Source organism: Pollicipes pollicipes, unplaced genomic scaffold (genome assembly GCF_011947565.3).
Source record: "Pollicipes pollicipes isolate AB1234 unplaced genomic scaffold, Ppol_2.1 Scaffold_7231;HRSCAF=8579_pilon_pilon_pilon, whole genome shotgun sequence".
In the NCBI taxonomy this organism is placed as follows: domain Eukaryota; kingdom Metazoa; phylum Arthropoda; class Thecostraca; order Pollicipedomorpha; family Pollicipedidae; genus Pollicipes; species Pollicipes pollicipes.
The window spans coordinates 41,986,206-42,005,335 of NW_023597034.1; the positions used below are offsets into that span (position 1 = coordinate 41,986,206).

The following is a 19,130-nucleotide window of genomic DNA, read 5'->3' on the forward strand; positions in this document are numbered from 1 at the left end:
GGGGGTGCGGCGATTGTGATGCGCGCATCTCGCCATGTTGCCGCCGCCTCACGTGCGTCGCAGGCCGCCCCAGCCGACGACCGCCACTGTCCGCGCTCACAAGCGATGATGGTGGAGTGTTTCCCCGAATGACTGCCTTTATGACGTCAAGCCTTCGTCATGTGTTTTGTCCATGCTGCAGAGCTACGACTGTTGTTTAACCCACCTGGGCCTCAAAAGTACGCCTGTCCTCAAGGATTCGCCGTGTTTATCCGTCTCCCAGAAATTCATCTCCTCTCTGGGCAACTTTCCCCTCTAGCTCATACCGGTGACCTTAAATGCATAGTTCAGAATTGTCCACTATCTTTATCTTCCCACAAGGCTTACCACTGCATCCTAACCTTCTTCTTTAAACCACTTAACCCTCTCTCAGCTTATTTCCTCGCAGCTCTCTCCAGCTTCACTCTTAGCTTATCTCCAAGGAAATGAACCCTTTTGCCACTTCTTAGGAAATGGACCCCTTTGCCACTTTGCCACTCCTTTGCACAAATGTAGGCGTCTCCTGCTCGGATTATCGCCTGGGACCCGGACCCCAGCACGCCCTCTGTCCTCTTACACCCCAATGTCTTCAGCCTCCCTCATCCCCGGACATTCATCCTCCTGTGTCTATCCTGACCGGCCTATGTCCCCGCCTATCTTCCATGCCCCAAGGCACCCCTCATCGGCATACACATTCCTTTTACCGCTGTAGCCCTCAACCCATTCATTATCTGCACCACTGTGGCCTCCTCAGGCAACCTCTGGGACATAGCACTTCTTTCTTCTGACCACCCCCTGCACGGTGTCTGGCGCTGGTTGCCGACCACCCCGGCCATTGGGCGTCCATCAGGAGTCAATATTTGACATACCCGCCGCGGCCAACCCGCCCCGGTAGGTTGTCTGTCCCACCAGGCGGCCGGCAGGCACCGGCCGCATCTGGCTCCGCACGGGCACCTCCATTCCGGAGATTGCGGGCCTCGTGTCAGATTGGCTGTGCGCTGAACCGAACCACGTCCCGGGACAATGACGTTATTTGGCCACAGGAAACCAGGTGTCTGTACGTCACGCGGCAGAGGGCCTGGTTACGATACTGGGGTCTCGGGAGCCCGTGTTTTGGTGCGGCTGTGACACACTCTCAGCGCTAACTGATAACTGATGATCCCTTCAAGTCCCACCGACAACGCAGGAGGACTTACGTTTCGCGACAAAGTTCCTGTGGGTACACTCTCGGTCAACGGGCAAGGTCAGATACCGAAACTTTACATCTCTAAGCAGCGCGAGCAACGGCGCATCGCTTGCCTCGGACCGACACGCGACCAGGCCTGGGCCGAAATTGGCCGCGCGCTGGCATGCATCTCGGTAAATTGGCCTGTCATTGCCCGCTGCCTGGGAATGTCGGCGCGTCGGCGGCGGAACCGGCGCGTTTGTTTTATCGCCGGCGTCGGAGGATCTCACGCATCCGCGCCAATCTCGCCGGCCGCCGGCGACGCTGCCACGCGGCCAAATTGGCTGCTTTCGGTCGCGCCAGAATTTACGGCATGCCTTCGGTAATTTGAAGGTACTTAGGCCATGTTCCCGATTAGTTTTTTCTCTTAGTGACCGCGCTCGGCTCGCTACCTCTGTGCTGGTGCGTGCCCATCAACTTCTCAAGCCTGTAATCACGGCGTGAAAAGAAACAATAATATTCGCCTCCTAATTCGCCACCATTCTAATGACGTCACGCGAGAAGGCGTCAGGACGCCTCCCTGCCCGACGGGCGACGGATCGGCGCAAAAACAGACGGCGGCGGCATCCGCCGAGTCAGCGTGCCCGGCCTCGCGCGAGCCATCGTCCTGTCCGGGCCGGACAGGGCGTGTTACCCGAACAACTCGGGGAAGCACATGCAGTCGCGGTCGTGGTCCGCCTGCGGTCAGCGTGGCGGCCCGCTCCCGCCGTCCGCCGCGCCTGACTGAGGCCAGCTGCAGGGGCGGCGGGGATGCCAGCCTGGCTGAAGCGCGCTCAATGCCACCCGCACATGCAGCCACGTCAGTGCACCGGTCACAAGACCCGCCTCTCCGCCATGCCTCGCGCACTTACGATACCGTTCGGTGACAGGATCTGAAATAAGAGTACGGGTGGCGGGTTAGACTGGCGCGACGCGACGGTCGCCGGCCGATGGAAGAGCGGTATTTACACAGACTCGGAGAAAGTCCGACACCAGGGAAAGAGACAGCCAGACTGAGAACAGATGAAAGCCATGAAAGCAACAGACTAGACGCGCAATAGATAGCCCAACATTAAATGTGTTACAGAGGACACAGAAAGCACAGGAGTGCATCGATTCCCACCAGGCTTTCGGCTGCTGCGCTTTAGTACGCATTACTCAAGCACCCGGAACTCTAACAGCATTCGACGTCCCAAGCATGGTCGGACACAGACTACGACATAGCACCAGGCACAACAGCACGGAGGTGAGGCGAGCGGTGAGAGAGAGCCAACATCTACGAGATGAAAGGGAAAGATCAGCTAAGCCTACCAACTCTACCCGACCCAAGGCCGCTCCGAAATAGAGCGAGCCGACACTGCCGACAAGCCGCGTTTTTTTCGGGGGCGTCAGGTCAGAAATAGTGATCCCGACGCCAGATCGGCGCCCGCCGGCCGCCAGCGACCGAGTGACAGCCAACGGCGGCTGGCAGCAGATCGACAGCGCTGCCATTCAGGAGGCCGGGTCCCGGGCCACCGCCGAGGCGGCCCTCTCCCCCTCCCCCTCTCCCACAGACACGGGCCTCTCTTACCCCCGCCGGCACCATCGTGGCAACGGACTAGACCGTCCTCCAGTCAGCTAACGACAGTGCCCTCCTCACAGATGACGGGCTGTGTTGCAGTCAGGTGACAAGACAGTGCTGCGGTCGGATGACTGTCCAGGAGTCAGCTGACAGACAGCTCTCCTGTCAGCTGGTTGGCCAGCAGTCAGCTACAATGTCTGGAGGGCGTCCGCGTCACCAGTGGTGTCCTGACAGTCTCAACAATGACACGGCACAGCATGACAATAACAAATAGGATGTCTGTCATTATACACACCGCATGTTAAATATGTTACAGACACGACACCAGGCCCGTCGGACACGTTACAGGCACGGCACTGATTCCGTTGCGCGTACGTATTATAACATTATTTGTCCCGCTACAGAATCGGCACAAGTCTCCAGACACGGCACCAATCCTGTTGCAGACACGGTACCAGTCCTGACACGGTAGACACGGTACCAGTCCTGCCACAACAGACACGGTAACGGTCCTGACACAACAGACACGGTAACAGTCCTGACATAACAGACACGGTACCAGTCCTGACACGGTAGACACGGTACCAGTCCTGACACTGTAGACACGGTACCAGTCCTGACATGGTAGACACGGTACCAGTCCTAACACAACAGACACGGTCCTACAGACACGGCAGCAGTTTGCAGACACGTCACAGGTCATGTTACGGACAGGCCACCCACCCCGTTATAGACATCATGCCGAGTATATAGCAAGCACGACGCCAAGTCCGTTACACAAACGCGTTCCAGAAAGAGATTCGATCATGTGTAGGCAAGACACAGGTTCTATTATTAACATGGCATCAACAAAAGTTTTGGTACACGACACTGAATATGTAGCAGGCAAACACCAGTTCTGGCACACAAAGGGCATCGGTTCTGTTACGGACACGGTAATACATCTGCCACAAATATGAAATTCCTGCTACAGACACAGCGCAGTCTCCAGACACGGCACAAGTCATGCCAACGGACAGGGCACAGGTCCTGTTACAGACAGGGCACCAGTCTCCAGACAGTTACGAGTCACGCTAACAGACAGGACACCGGTCCTGTTACAGACACGGCACCAGACTCCAGACAGGGCGCACCGACACCGACGTCGTGGCGGTGACTCAGACGGTATTTGCGTGCGCCGTTTTGGCAGCGCGCACCGCCTCAGCGGCGGTCGCCGCCGAGAGCTCGGGTGACGTCACAGGTCGCGTCAGGGCCACCACTCCTTACGGGGCGGCCGGCCGCCCTTGGCTCGGCGTCGGGCGGCCGGGGGGGGGGGGGGGGGCAGACGCGGGGGCGGTCTGACCCCGAGATCTGAGGAGCTTGGGGAGGTGACGTCAGGAGAAAGAAGGCGCGTCTTGACAGGCCAGGCCAACAGTCGGCCGTGTTTTGCGAACCGGGCCAGAGTCGATCCATGAGGGGTGCTTTCTCGGTGCTAATGGATCGTTCGAAGAGTCGCGTTGGCTGTCTCAGTACGCTAGGACCGTGTCGGGGGGGGGGGGGGGGGGCAGGTGTACCCGCAGCCCAAAAGCTATTAGTCGGATGTCCTCTGCGAGCTATGTTCAGCCTCTGTGGAACAAACCGTTTGGAAACGACCCAGCGACGATTCAGATGACTCCACGCGCGCCGCCGCCGCGCCTGGCGAAAGAGGAGCGTGACGCACAGAGCCACACGCGCGACGCGTCCGGCAGCGCCACCGGCGTCTCCACTTACCCCGCCGGCCATCCGTGGCGACCTGGACACAGTCGCTGCTGAGGGTGGTCAGCGGGCACTTCCACAAGGCGCCGCTCCTCTCCGTCTGTGGCTGCAGGTTCTTCCCTAGCGGAGCTCCCACCAGCAGCCTGCCAAAGACAGACAAGTGCCGCTAAAAACGCGACCCGCCCGGTCGTCAAATGACGCAGACGAATGGTGGACATGAATTACGCCGCTCGCGACCGCTTAATCGCCTGTCGGACGGACAAAGGGCGGCCCAGCCTAGCCCGCCGCTTCTTGTAGTCGATGTGGGCCGGTGTCTGGCCGAATACCACATGTCGGCATGGACTGCCCTGCAAAATGTTCTGAGTTATCTCCCCGACATGGATGGCAAATTAATAGCTTATTCACTAGTTAACTGTCCGTGGCACAAAATGCGCATGTCGTTTGCGTTCTAATCCGCTTCGTGAGGACAAAAGTCCTCACGAAATGCGGACTGAACCTGCGAGTCGGTTCAACAAATCATGATGCGGCCCTTTGGTCAGCTGTGAACAGTGCTAAAAAGATGTTCAAGGGAAGTTAGTGAATCATACTTCCGTGCTTGCATTTTATTCGTTTCAAAGGCAGCGCAGAAAACGAAGACAATTTAGATGCAGTTTGAGGGATACAGACTGGTACACAGTCAAAAACCCATTAAAAAAGAAAAAAACAATCAAAAGTGTTCATCTAAAAGCCAGACCTTACAAGGCAGCACCCATATAATGCTAAAACTGAGTGTCAAAGGTCCGCTGCTCGTAAAATTCCTCCCGAATGTTCGCTTTGAAGGCCTAAGAGCGTTTCGAAATTTGGGTGGAAGAAACCCCTTGATAGCAGCTTCTTTCCGTGCGTCACCCCAGGTGTAACCAAAACCTCACGAAAGCGGAGGCCCGGCCGCTCCACCCGTTCGCAGGCTTATCTCGGGGCGTGATGGTTCTCATTGCGTTATGGTCCCCTCACAGACCGCTGCTAGATAGACACACCACGCCTCTGCGGCTCACTGACGATTGCATGCGGTGCACCCCTGCCCCTCCCCAGGGGAGCCAGCGTAAGACGAACCGTCCACCGGGCAGCACGTGTTCTCAGCGTCTCTCCCAGCCTGCTGTCGGGGAAAGTCGAGCTGGCTCGCGACCGCGCTCGAACAACAGATGAGCATCTCCATCCCGCACATCACACGGAGCCCATACGTCAACAGTGTGTGCCGAGCACCTCGTCCATCACCACGACCGCCGCCGGAGAGAGGCTTGCGTGCGGAGGGTTGCGCCCACTCCGCGGCTTCAGCCCCAGCAGACCGGCGGCGACTAGGCCCAGGCCGGGCCGGCGGCGGGGTCGCCGCCGCTCGCCACACCCCGCGGCGCACCGAACGTCCCCAGCGGAGGGGCTGCTTCGGAGGGGCCGTTGAGAACAGTCCACGGCGTCAGCGGGTCGCCCTCCTCACGAGGCGGGACCGGCTGTCCCTGCAGCGCGGGACCCGGTCACTGGGTCCGCCGTCACACGCTCGCCCTGCACCCGGCACCGCCCGCATCTGACGGCAGCTGACAGGCGACAGCGCCGAGGTCTCGGCTGCAGGCGAATGGCCGCGCTCGCCCCAGACGATGAGATCGTGGCCGGCAGCACGCGCGCGCCGGCATCACTGGCGATCGGAGGACCGACTTCCCGCGAGGTGTCGGGTCGCTCGCAGCGTTGTTGGCGCCGTCAGCGGTACTGTTGTCGCTCGTAGAGTCGAGTAAACATGTGGCCTTGTGTGCGGTGTACCGCACGGTCAGACGCAGCACGCGGAAGATCTGCGACACGTTTTACACATTTGCATGCTTTCAGCTGTGACTTTCACTAGCGAACCCTCTCATCCACATCGCGTAAATGGGGATTCCGTGTTTCATATTTACAATGCATAGTAGGCAGCAGTGGTCGACAAAATGTTACCAAACGCCGCCGCATTCACTTCTTGTCAGACACAGGTGCTGTGGAGGTACAAAAACAAGAGGCTAGTTGCTCTTGAGCTGTGGATCTCGCGAGGCCCCTCACCAAGTGTCTAAACACCAGGACTGTACGCCGTCGCAGCCAGCGGGCATGGGTGGAGCAGGTGCCCTCTCGACCCGCACAGGAGTCGCCTGATGGGTCATGCCCCCGCTGACCCCACCAATGGCAGGCGTCGGCAGCAGCCGCGTCCAGCTGCAGCGGCCGACCCGCCCTGGCCGGAGACGACACCATCTGCGCCGCGTCGCCCGACACAATGGGGGAAAACGCGCAGCTGCGGCCAATTTGCACTCCACCATTAATTCACGCCCAGGTGTGGTAGATTTGGGTGCGTCTGCAGCACAGTCGTTCGTTTACGACAGTGTTAGCGGCGCTCAGCCAGGCGCCGCACGGCTCGCAAAAAATGCGGCGAAGTGTGGGTGCACGTTGGCTGCGCGAGTCTGTAAAAGATACCGTCAGCAGCAGCAGCACGGTAGCGAATTTGCACTGGCAGAGGCGGAAATAGAGTCGCAGGCCGAGCGTACGGATGCGCGCTCGCGCACGCGTGAGCGCGCATTCGGCGCGCGCCGGGTGCACCCCGGCGACGATCGGGGAGAAAGCCACCTCGCCGGTGCTGCCACCTGGCCCTGATTAACGAGTCATCACGTTCTCGGGCGGCGTCATCACGTGCCCGCCGTCCCGCCGCCGCCGGCCGCTGGAGGGCGCCACGGACGCGCCGCCGCTAATTGAAACTCCGGGAGACCGCGCTCCCAGCGTAGCATCGGTCAGATCTCCGCCCCGCCCCCGCCCCCGCCCCCGCCGCTCGAGCAGCGCCGAGAGGACGGCAAGAGTCAGCTGTGGCTTCATGGCCAGGCACTGTCGTGGTTCCACCGCCCTGAGGTTCGAATCCTGCCTGCACCCCGCATTTTCCGGCATATTACGGCAAACAGAATGGGAAGGTCGCAATGTCTGTCATGGCACCTGAATGTTTTGACAAGGAGTTATAAGACCGAAGGGGAAACTCAAGGATGAATTATAGATATGAAATGTTGCTGGGATCATCATTGCCTGATAACTTTGCTAAGCATAGATAGAACAGACGTTTAACGCATGTGCCCGATCCAAACGCTCGATTTCATGACTCTATTACATAGAGCCTTGCAGGAGTTCTGCACCGTTAATACTCGGAGCCAAGATGTCGGCCGGTTTCATGCAAGCCAAGGTCATGACTGTAACTGCCGCATTCCGGCTCAATTTTCACTACCGGACCCAGCAACGAAGCTCTGTTCCCGAACGATAGCCCACCCCAGCGCACTTTGAGAGTTTACGAGCGGCGAGTCGTGACTCAAAGCGCCTTCAATGCGCGCAGCGGCCGGTGCCGTGGATTGTTTCCCTGCCCCGAGCCGCCCCGCCCCGAGCGCCGTGACGCGGGCGTGACGAGTTCGTGACGACAGCGGGCGCCGTGATGACCCGAGCCCACCGGCGCCGAGGTGGCCGACCCTGCGACCCGCGGGTCGGGGCGACGGCGCCGGACGGCCGCCGGCGCCGCGACAAACGACGCGACAACAAGAACGCATTGAGCGGCGTCAGCAGCGCAGCCTTGGCCCCACTTAGCCGCCTAAAAACGGCCTCACCGTCGCAAAACGCACAAAAACGCCGCCCGGCGTTGTAATTGTGATCCGATTTCACACCCGGTGGCGCGGACCGGTCCGCCAGGGCTGGTCACCGGTCGCGTGCCGGTCCGGCGGCCGGTCTGGTGACCGGTCCGGTCCGGGAGGCGCCGCGGGAGGGGGCCGCGGTCAGCCAGACCCCGTCTGTTTGAGCCTCGGGAACAGACGCGGCCCTGGCCGTCGCCTGACGCTCTCTGTTTGCTAAACTGATGCCGTTTCTGGGCCAGCCCGCGGGCGAACGAACACCTGTGGCCTGCCTCATATACATTGGTGCAGTTGGCAAAAGTGCGTCAGCGATGCATTACAGATGCACGTCAGCTGGTTGTAACTGTCGTTTGATTTCACAACCGGATCACGCATCAGCGACTTACAATGCATCTCCCTGTACCATAGGCTATACCAGTAGTGAATAGCAGGAAGCAAGTAGCGATTAACAGCTGCTGCTGAAACTCGCCGTAGCTCATCCCAACGCATACATGCATTAATATCCGTTGGCGACCAGATTGTGACACGTAGCCAGTGTTCGTAGGCCCCTTGCTCACCGCAGGGACACACCCTCTCCGGCGGGGGGCAGCGGGGGTACGGGCCAGGTGGGTACGGGGCGAGCGACGGAGGGGAGGGGGAACGTGAGCATGCTGTCCGTGCCACCTTCCCACGCGCGGGCCCGCCTGTCGGTCAACACACACCACCCCGCACGGGACCGCAGGGGCGGCGCCAGGCGGGGCGGACGGGGGCAGCCACGCCTGAGCGCCGCCGGCCGCGCTTGGCTTTTTGGCCAAGCTTTTTGGCCAAGCTTGGCTTTTTTGGCCTTTTGGCACTTGGCTTTTTGTCGCGCCGTCCGGGCCTGCAGCCGTGCCAGTCCGGCGGTCACGAGGGAGCTGTCGCACGGCGCCGCACGTGTCGCGCCGCCGCGTCACGTGGCGCGGGCCGAGCACGCCCCGCGGGCCGCGTCCCATGCGCCGTGTCGACCGCCGCTGCGCCGTGTCGACCGCCGCTGCGTCGTGTCCGCCGCCGCTGCGCCGTGTTTGCCGCCGCTCGACCTCGAGGCGTCAACAGCACGGCCGGCCAGCCCGGAAGCGACGGCGAACAGCTGAGCGCGCCGAGTGATTCCGAAATCCCCTCTGGAGGCGTCGGCGCCCCCGCCCCCCGCGCACGGGCCACCCGACAAACAGGCGGGCGTGTTTGTGGGGCCGCGCCGCCGCCGTGGCCGCCGCGGAGGGGTCGGCCACCAAAACACAGCCGATACCATCCAGCCGGGATAATGGAAGGTGGCCGCGGCGGCCGGCGGCGGCGCATTCCGACCGTCGGCGTGTGAACCAGCGCCGGTATATGGGAGAACCATGAGCTAAGGAGGGCAGGGCGGCGCTGGAGGAGCGCGCGTGATTCATGGGCCGGCGGACGGCGCAGGCAGGCACGCTGAATGGGGGCGGGTGGGGTGTGAATTCTAGCGGCGCGCTGCGAGAATTCCGTCTCAATTCTGACTCGAGAGTTATGGTCGGGGACGGGGTCAGTTGAATACACTCCGGCACTCGCGAGACCCCTCCGCCGCGGCTTTGGCCCGGCTGCTCATCGCGGCAGGTTATCTACTGGGGAATCGTGAGCTTCGGAGGGGAGGCGTGAATCCCAGCCGTGTGGCGAGTGAAGTCAGAAACGATTTACGGTCAGATCTGAATGACCAAATGAGGGGCAATTGCTCGTGCAGCCTGGCCAGCCGGCCGCCGGATGACCGAAAGGAGGTAATCCCAAGCCAGCGAGCATACCATCACACGCTTCGCTGCGGGCGCCGCCGCCTTCAGTAAGCCCCACTCCGATCATGGGGCGACAGCGTCGTCCAATAACACTGAGTGCCGATCGGCGGCCCGCGCGACGCAGCTTCGCCGTCGATCCCGACAGCCCCGACAACGTCGACGCGTCGGCACCAGCGGACGCTCGCGCGCGCCCCCGAGCGGCGCCCCAGCCGCCGGCCCGTCCGCCGTCCCTCTCAGCGCGCTCCTCTAAAACAAATCACGGCCCGGATGAAATACGAGGCGGCGAGGGTCCCCATTCAGGTGGGTTGGACCGGTCCCTCTCCGGCGGCGGTCGGCGCCTCGGCCGGTCGCTGAGCCGGCCCACCGAGCCGGGGAGCGGGCAGAGGGCCGGGGTACACGCCTCGGAGACGCCCGGCCAGCGCCACCTGGGCGGGCAGGAAGCAGCTAAATCTCCGACCGGCGCCTCGCCCGACACCGGATTAATTGCACCGGACCGCCGCGCCGTCAATTTCACGGAGACATTGAATCATCCGGATGGAAATCCGCCGGGAAAGGCCGGTGCGTCGGTCCGGACCGACTGTGAAAAACAGTCACGTGGTCTCCGTGGGCGTCAGACGGACCGCCCTGACCGGTCTGCCCACTTTGCCTGCCTTGTTTATTACTAATGATGCCACGGCTGTGCATCCACAACAGCTGCGGCACCAGCCGGGGAAAGCTCGCGGTTAGCTCAGGCGCCTAGCTTTGGACAGTGAATCCGTGAGACAAGCGTGGCTGAAGGCACCTGCGTTGTACACGGCTCATCCCAGCTCATCCATGTTGTCTGTGGTCGTCTCGCGCATTACAACACGCGGTAGCCATAAGGTCGAGGCAAATAGAGGTAATGCGAGCGGAGATGTTGCCGCAGACAGCAGGCTTCTGACCCCACACCTGCCACAGGTCAGCGACTACGCCACTCTCGACTGTAACACAGCCAAAGCGGTGGGAGGTGTGGGATGCTCCACATGGGATCTGAGGAATACCCTTACATAGGGACACGAGCTGACACACATGTCCAGGAACGCGCCCAAGCGTATTCCGTCCCTCCCATTTCAGTGAACACCCTGGGAGACCCCAATCACCGAGAGAAAAGCGACCCCCCCCCCCCCGCCAAAAAAAAACATACCGAACAAACTAGGGAAAGACACGTGGTTACGCGAAAAACGGACGAGAGTCGCCCAGACCAGAGCCGGTCTCGCCCAGGCCCGAAGAAGGCCTGGCCTGCTGCCGGGCGTCTTTCTCAACGCTCCGCAGCACACAGTCGGACGTGACTGCGGTCAGTACACGCTCCTTATTACACCACATGGCCGCGGTTCACCGATCCGCGGCCGATAAAAAAACTTGCCCCACACCCCCGGCCGCGGCCAGAATTATCGCTCTGGTTACGTCATAAACCACCGCGGCGCGCCTGGCGGCGCAAAAACGGCTGACGGCACATGGGCGCCGCTTCATCTCCCAGAGAGCTAACGGCGGGATCTGAGACAGACCGCTTCAACACTGCGTGACGGGCACACCGTCACACAAGTGCAGGCGATACTACTTCCAGGCCGAGCTAATCCATTCACTTTGTTGGCATGATTTTATGGTTGTACCCGTCGGCTGAGCAAGACAAATCCTGTTTCTGCTCAGCTGGCAGCAGCTGAGTTTGGCAAAATCAGGAACCTGGCGGCCGATGCTTTTGTTTTTCTTTGCCTCAAGAAAACACGCCATAATTTATGCTTTCACCTGGCGTGTCAATTTTCGACCTGTTTTTATTATTCTGTTTAGTGTTGCTACACCAGTGCATGTACTTGATTCATAAAATGAGCGACTTGTTGTGGTAAAACTCTGCCCTGCGTTGTGGTAAACTCTGCCGCTGCGCCAGCCACAGGCGCACGTGAGTCCTACTGTCAGCGGCGCCGACACCCGTGCTCTGACTGGACACCACTACCGTAGTCCGACACGTCCGCCGGATCCCGGCGTCAGATGACACCGAGCGGCTGACGTCCGCACATCCTCCAGCACCTCCGCCGCTGCCGCCGCTGCCGCCGCCGCCGCCGCCGCCGGCGCCGGCCGCGGCCGAGCAGGTATTTCGGGACGAGCCGTTCGCCGCCAGTAACGAGCCCTCGACGCGCGTCGGCCGCTATCGTCCACAAATCACGGCGTCGTTAGCTTTTTGCCGGGGGCAGTGTGTCGGCGCAACACTCGACCGCGACAGCCGGGTAAACAAGACGCCATCGAGCCGCCTGGACGGCTCACTCGGCCGCCGCCGCCGGCGCTCGCGCCCACGCAGCCCGCCCCGTCAACGGCGGCGAATCATCGGCCGTCCAGGCGACGCTCTGACGTCATCCTCATCCGAGAAGTGGCGTCAGCGGGACTGGAACGCCCGGCCACGCACACTCACAGCGGGAGCAAAAATAGGCCGCGCGCCGGCCCACACCTGCGCGCGGACGACGCGCCGGCGCCGCGCCGTTCGCGCCGAGAGGCGCGAGCGACCGGTGCCGATTAACCCACTGGGCCGGGCGCCCAGGGCCGGCCGCGACGGCCACCAGCGTCCAGCAGCGCCGCCGGCATCATCATTAGAAGCCGCGTCAGGTGCCGGGGCACGTCCGCGGGGCCAAGGTCGCGCCCCTCCCCTCCCCTCCCCTGGCCGGCCGAGACTGGAACCGGTCGGCGCGTATCCATACCCGCCGTGTGCCAATCGACGCCATATAAGGCGCTGCGGCCGGCCGGCCGGGCGGCGGCGCAACGTTCGCCCGCCTTATGGGGGACGGTCGACAGTCGGAATCGTTTCGAATTGGCTGCTTTACCGCCTGTTCGGCCGAGTGATGGCACGCACGTGAGGCCTCCGACCGCGTGCCAGGCGCGTGAGGTCAGAGCCGGGGTGACTGCGGCGGTGGTCCCGTCCGCTGCCCAGCGGCCCGGCTGGGCGCGCGCCCGCGTCCAGCGGCATCGCCCGGCGGGGCACGGGCGGTACGGCGACGGGCGACACGACCGCGGCCGACGAGCCTGGAGGAGGACGTCGCGCTGTCCTCAGGAGGACGTCGCGCCAGCGGAAGATAGGCGACTGCCATGGGAGCAGCGAGTCGCGCGGCCGACGGACGCCGCCGAGGTGACGTCTCCGTGTCAGCTGAGCGGCCGCCCGCCCGCGGGTACGGGGCCAGTGGGTCCGGCAGACCGGTTCCATGCGCCCTCTCCTGGCGCAACAGCCGGGCAGACGGCTGGCGCGGCGCCAGGCTCGCGCCAGCGCCGCCTTCAGAGAAGCAGACTGACGCCGGGCGCCGGCGCGCAGTGCAGGCCCCGGCGCCGCGGACGAGTGCCGGTCGCTGTTGTTGCGCCGGCCGCGTGTTTATTTATCGCCGGCGCGCCAGCCAGCTCAAGAGCGGCGCTTGCCGCGAACGTGCGCCAATCACGGCGTTGGGGCGCAACAAACTGCGCTGTCCAATCACCAACTCTGGGTGTTTGTACACAGCGCTGCGGCGCCTGAGCCGCCAGCGACGCTTATCAGCCGATCGGATGCCGAGAAGCTGAGCACCATCCCGCTATTGCCGGTCGGCGGGGCAGTCACCAGATTTGCCAGATCCTCAGCCGGATGCCAGACCGCGGTTGCCAGACGAGCGTCGGCCGTTCCACGCTGCCAGCCGCCGGATGCTAACTCGCCGCGGCGGGCGGCGCCGGCTCGCCGCGGCCGCCGGCGCGGCCGGCGAGAGCCGCCTCTTTGATGATCGACGCGGTCAGACGGCCCCAGCCCGACCGGCGGAGCGGCTGCACGAACTGCACCGAGTCATGCAGAGACGCGTCCCGACGCCCGGCTCGCCAGATGGTGGCCCGGTGCAAGGTCACGCGTCTGCCGGGGCCGAGGGGGCGGCGGCCGCCGGGCGACCACCGCCCGGGGCGGCGTGGCGGGTCACGGGCGGGCCGGCGCTTCCGCGCCGCCGGTTCGCCGCGCTCGCCGCGGCGGCAAAAACGGCGCCCCGCGCTGCCCCGGGCCTCGCATGGCCGCGCCGATGCGTGCGCAGCTCGTCACCCTCAGCTCGCGCGCTGATTAGTGACGGCGAGCGCCGCCGGTGGTCCGTCAACGGCCCGGAATCGGCCGCGTCGGACACCTCGGCATCGAGTTGCACGTCGTTACCTGGCGTCCTGGGCCGACTCAGGCCCGAAATGGGCGTCCACGTGGGCCAGGCGACACCACGAACAAGCGCGGAGGAAACCATCAACATGCCGCGGCTCTCCGGGCGTTTCTGTCTGCAGCAGCTGTCCGCCCTCCGCCACCTCCGGCTAATCAGATTTGGCCTGCGTGTCGGGCACGGCAGCGCTGGTGGAGGTGCCAGGGCCTGCGCTGGCGGCAGATGTCTACTGCAGGTGCCATAACAGGTGTCAGCCAGGCTGTTCCTGCGGTCGCCGGCTCCGGGTCCGTTCGCGACGGCTGGGTCGACGCCAGCGTCAGCCCCAGCCCTAACATCAAGTCCCTCGCTCAAAAGAGCCCGCAGGGGGAGGGGGGGGGGGGCAAGGGCATGGCTCCGCCCAACGCGACTCCAAATACAATCTAGCGGTCTGGCCTGCTGATCGGACTAATACACCGCAAAATGGGAACATAACGCGCGCCGTGTCCGTCCCACCCCTCTGACACGGCGGCCACTTCATCTCTCATAGTCTCATCAGTATTCCCTGCACAAAGGCAATCCGACCAATATTCGTTATCGAACATTGGGTCATTATTTTCCGAGTGATTGGCTCCATAAATTCAGCCACAGCATAAAATCCGCTGGAAACAACTGAGAAAGGAGCTTATAGGTGGTGCAATGACATGGAACTGGGCTGGGCTTGTGGGACGCCTTTATGGCCGACATTGTGTGACGACGCTCCGCAGCGTTCGTACATAGATGGCTGCGGCAGTGCAGCAGTCCGACTTTCGCTCCCGCCTCGCTGCGTCCTCTGCAAGATCCTTCAGCCAAATGGAAAACGGTTGCTGCAAACGACCCAGAAACGACGGACTGGAAAGAAAGTGTGGGTGCAGTGAAGCGCTGACAAGCGCATTCCATTCGCGCGGCATGCACGGCGACCTCGTCCCTCCAAGGTCACCAGTCGTCGCCGCCGACGCCCCCCCCCCCCCCCCGTCGTCCCTCATCCCACCCCTCGCTGTGATGTTCGACGATCCGCTACGCTCGGTAAATCGACGGCAGCGCCAGGGCGGCGGCGCGTCGAGCCGTCGACAGACCGCCGTCCAGCCGCGGTGTCCTCCCCACCGCCGGCCGGCCGTCGGGAATCCGTCCAGTGGCGTCAGGTGAGGCGACGGCCGGCGCCGCTCGAGGTGACGACGGCACCATGCAGGGCGACCCGCCGGCGAGTCCAGCTGCAGCGGACGCGCCGAGTGACCCCGCAGCCGCGCGCCGGACCTCAGGGCGACGTGGCGAACGTGCGGAGGACGTGGCGGACGTGCCGTGGACGCGCGGAGGACGTGACGGGCGTGGGATAAGCGCCGACAGCTCACTCGACGACCCGAGCACTCGGACACACACGCTCGCCCACTTGCCGCAACGCTGCGCCCAGCACGGAGAAGGCGTTCGTAACGGGTACAGCGCGCCTCGGCTTTGCGCGGCGTGCAGGCGCAGCGCAGCGCGTGCGCGGCAGTTTCTGTCGGCGCTGCGGCCGCGGACGTGTCGGTTCAGCGCGCGCCGCACGCACCGCACCGCGGCCGCGCCTCGGTTTCGGAGCGCGCCCGCCGGCGAGCCGCCTCCATGAAATACGAGCGCAAAAAGAGGAAAAAACCGCGCGAAACGCGACCCGAGAAACAACAAACACGGCCATGGGCGGGTGCGGCGTCAGCGGGTAAGAATGCCGCTCGACGGCCCTTGTAGAGCGTTCGTGCGCTGCCAGATGCGGCCGGCGGCCGTCAGCTGAGCCGAGACATATATGGCGCGCGAGCGGCGACGGCGGCGCAGCGATGCCGCGATAGCGGCCCGTCTTAAAAGGGAGCGCGCCGGCTCTGAAGCTCGAGCACGACTGAGTCACGACCGGCGACGCCGCGTGACTCAATGACTCGAGTCGCGCTCCACCGGCCGCCGTCCGGGCGGGATCGCCCAGCTCGGTGCGGCTCTGAAGATAGCTCAAGGCCGCGGAGGCTGGCCCTCCTGTGCACGGCGCGGTCGAGGTGATTACGTTATGCATGGTGCAAACTGGTGGGAGACTCGGCGGAGCGGCGCGAGCCGGAGTCGTCTGCAGCAGCTCCGGGAAAGGCGCTGCTGGCGCCGGGCCGGGGTGACCCCGGACGGGCCGTGATGCTTGGCACAGGTCGCGGCACTGTTAAACACGCTGACGCGAGGCGGCCGAGTGCGTTCGCAAGTGAGCGGCGGATTCTGACACGGCGCTCGGTGCGGCGCGCAGCCGCGAAGCTCTCCTGATCAAGATCGAGGTCTCCTGGTCGGCGAGATCGCATGGCGACAGTCGCGGGTCAGATGAGGCGCTAACAAGGACGCCGGGCGGAGCCTGGGGGCGGCGCTCTCCACTCGAGATAAGGACCCTGGCGACCTGGATGTCCCAGTTGTTATCACCACAACGGCCATCAGACCGGGAGCAAAGACCTCTCTAACAGTTAGTCAGCAATGTTCCAGCCACTCCAGATTCCTTTGAGTCGCCCTTGTTCAGCACGCCCTTAATCCCCAACGAACACATCACACACAATACCCGCTCCGCAGCGCAACAAAATCTGAACGGCGACCGCAACCCTCTAAAGAAAAGCCGACGACGCATAGAAACCGGAAGTAGATGACATCGCGCGCTGTTCGAGTGGAGGCGGCGCCGCTCTGCCCAGCTTCCGGTGCGGCGCCCGCCGGCCGGCCGCGCCCGCGCACTGGCGTTGGCCGGCCGCCTGCTAATCCTGGCGCCTGATTCACGTGTTCTGAACGGCTGCCCAGCCAAATAAACAGCCTTATTTTAAATCGACTGAAAACAGCGCACGGCGCCAGCCGCCGTCCACGCAGCCGGGGTGGAGACAGGACTAGCGATCCAGGAGCGGGAGGGGCTTTTGAGAGGGAAGGTCCGGCGTAAGTCGACACCCGAGGGCAGCAGCTCATGGGTAACGGTACATTGATAGCCCCTTCCGGCTGCGACCAAAGGGCCTCCACGGGAGGCGGCATTGAACTCGGTCGCTCGAAACCACCTGGATCAATACAGGCCGTGTTGAAAAGACGCCGGCCTGTGTCCGTCGATGAAAAGGGTCGGATGGATGTGGCGTTGAGACGGGTGACGCGCCCGTTCGCTGACTGCTGGAGGTCATTTGTAAAGCTCTTGATTAAGCAGAAACCGCCAGCTGGCTGATTTCCGATTCAGCTCGGAGTTCAAAAAAGCGAATCCAGCAGGCGATAAATCCGACACGAACAGCACGCGGGCTGATGATTTGGCAGCAGTAATCGACGCGCTGCGCAAGAAACGGGTGACGAGCTGTAGCTGCCGATATCGCGGGATTGGAAAACATGGAAATCATCCTGAGACAACAAGAACAAGAGAACAAGAACAGGGGAAAAAAGCGCTAGAGAGAGGGAGGGAGAAAAAGAGTGAGAGCAAGAGAGCAAGAGCGAGGACAACGATGGAAGGGGGAGTTCGCAGGTCGGGTATACAGGTCGGGGGGGGGGGGGGGCTGGCACGGATGACAGAGGGGCGGGCACACTGGTCAAAGGGGCGGGTATGGGTATACTGGCCAGGGGGGTGGGCGTGACAGGTCAGAGGGGCGGGTGTGACAGGTCAGCAGGGCGGGGTCGCCACTGCAGCGTGACGCGATACGCGGCCTGACCCTGCAGAGCCGGCGCCAACGCCCTCCAGCCAGGGCCCGGGCCGGGTTGAGATACCATCGGCTGAGAGTGCGGCTGTCGCAGTCCGGCGGCCGGCGCTCCCGACCCGCCGTCACAAAGACGGGTCCCGCCGCAGCCGGTCCGCCCGGACAAAATGTCGCCGATGCAGCTCGATAATGCGTGAGGGCTCCATCCGGGATTGTAATTAGGCAGCGCGATATGCGGACCGCGGGAGTAATGACGCCACTGGCCCGAGATCAAATGCGTTTCTCCGTCAGCCGTCCGCAGATCAAACAATTCAGTGTCGGTGTCCGCGAGGGTCGTATTGACTTTTCCATTAAACCGGCCCCCCTCGAACCTCACTCCGCTCCATCAATAAGCAAGCCGACCCCTCACAGCCGTCCGCAATTACACTTCCGGCCGGCGGTCAGCGGCCGGCGGGCGGGCGCCGCGTCGCTTGACATTGCCCCGGGGGGCGAGACTGGCGCGTGCCGCCGACAGAGGCCTTGACCGTGGCCGGCGGGGCCCTGGCGGCGCTCCCGGCCCCTCCCTGGCCCCGGGACATCACCGGATTTCGGCGTCGATGGCCACCGATCGTCGCGGAACGCACAAAGCCGGGCCGGCGGCGCAGGATGTGTCCCCTAGATGGAGCAGTCACAATGACAAATCGACGAATCGGGTGGGGATTTTGATAGCCCGGCACGTCGGCGAGAAGCTACCGTTATCCAATCAAGCGTGGCGGAAGCGGGAGCGGCAATGTCGTTTTTAGACGCCTTGATTTAACAAACAGAGATAGCTTTACCACCAAATAACGGCGCCTTCCGAAACCATTGTTTACATTCTCCGATTACACTAACTCGGATTCTGACAGAAGTAATCTGTTTTACAGCTGACGGCTCCTCCATCTTGAGGGAATTATTTACTACAGCGCTGAGGGCGTTTCTTAAACAGCTCGCAGCATTCAACTTAAAACAAACCCCTTCCGCCGCCGCGGCTGAGCGCCACGCCCCGTTCAGAGACGCGACCACCACTGCGGGCCGCCGCCAGAAATACGACCGACCGCCGCGGGGCACCCTGCACGCGGTCGAGCGCCGGCCACTCGCCGTCGCCGGCGGCGGCGCGTGTACACGGGCCGCTCAGTTACGGCGTCGTGCGTACACACCGCTCCGCGTGCGGCCGTGTCAACAGCCGACGGCGGCCGCGGTGAGGACCCCGCGCTAACCACGCTTGATGGGGTGGATAAGACGCCATTGCCGCCCGCGGAGGACCGGCGTAAAAAGCGGCCGGCGCTGCGGCGGCGCTGCGGCGGCGCGGCGGCGCTCGGGGCGCGCGCGCCGGCGGATTCGCGGCGACCGGCGTGTTGTGATAACCCGCTTCCCGGCCGGCTGCGGTGTTGCTCCCACACAC

General features: G+C 63.1%; 1 protein-coding gene across 3 annotated transcripts in view; it reads right to left on the minus strand.

Annotated features, from left to right (window-relative positions):
* mew (multiple edematous wings) overlaps positions 1 to 19,130 on the minus strand; it is a 59,130-nt gene that overhangs the window by 23,385 nt on the left and 16,615 nt on the right. For 2 of the 3 annotated variants that reach the window (XM_037233167.1, XM_037233165.1), the window contains exons 2-3: positions 4,533 to 4,660; positions 2,095 to 2,115 (exon numbers count right to left, since the gene is read on the minus strand). In XM_037233167.1, coding sequence (XP_037089062.1) covers positions 2,095 to 2,115; positions 4,533 to 4,660 — 149 coding nt within the window. The remainder of the gene's footprint in view (positions 1 to 2,094; positions 2,116 to 4,532; positions 4,661 to 19,130) is intronic. The other variant, XM_037233166.1, reaches the window with a different exon arrangement.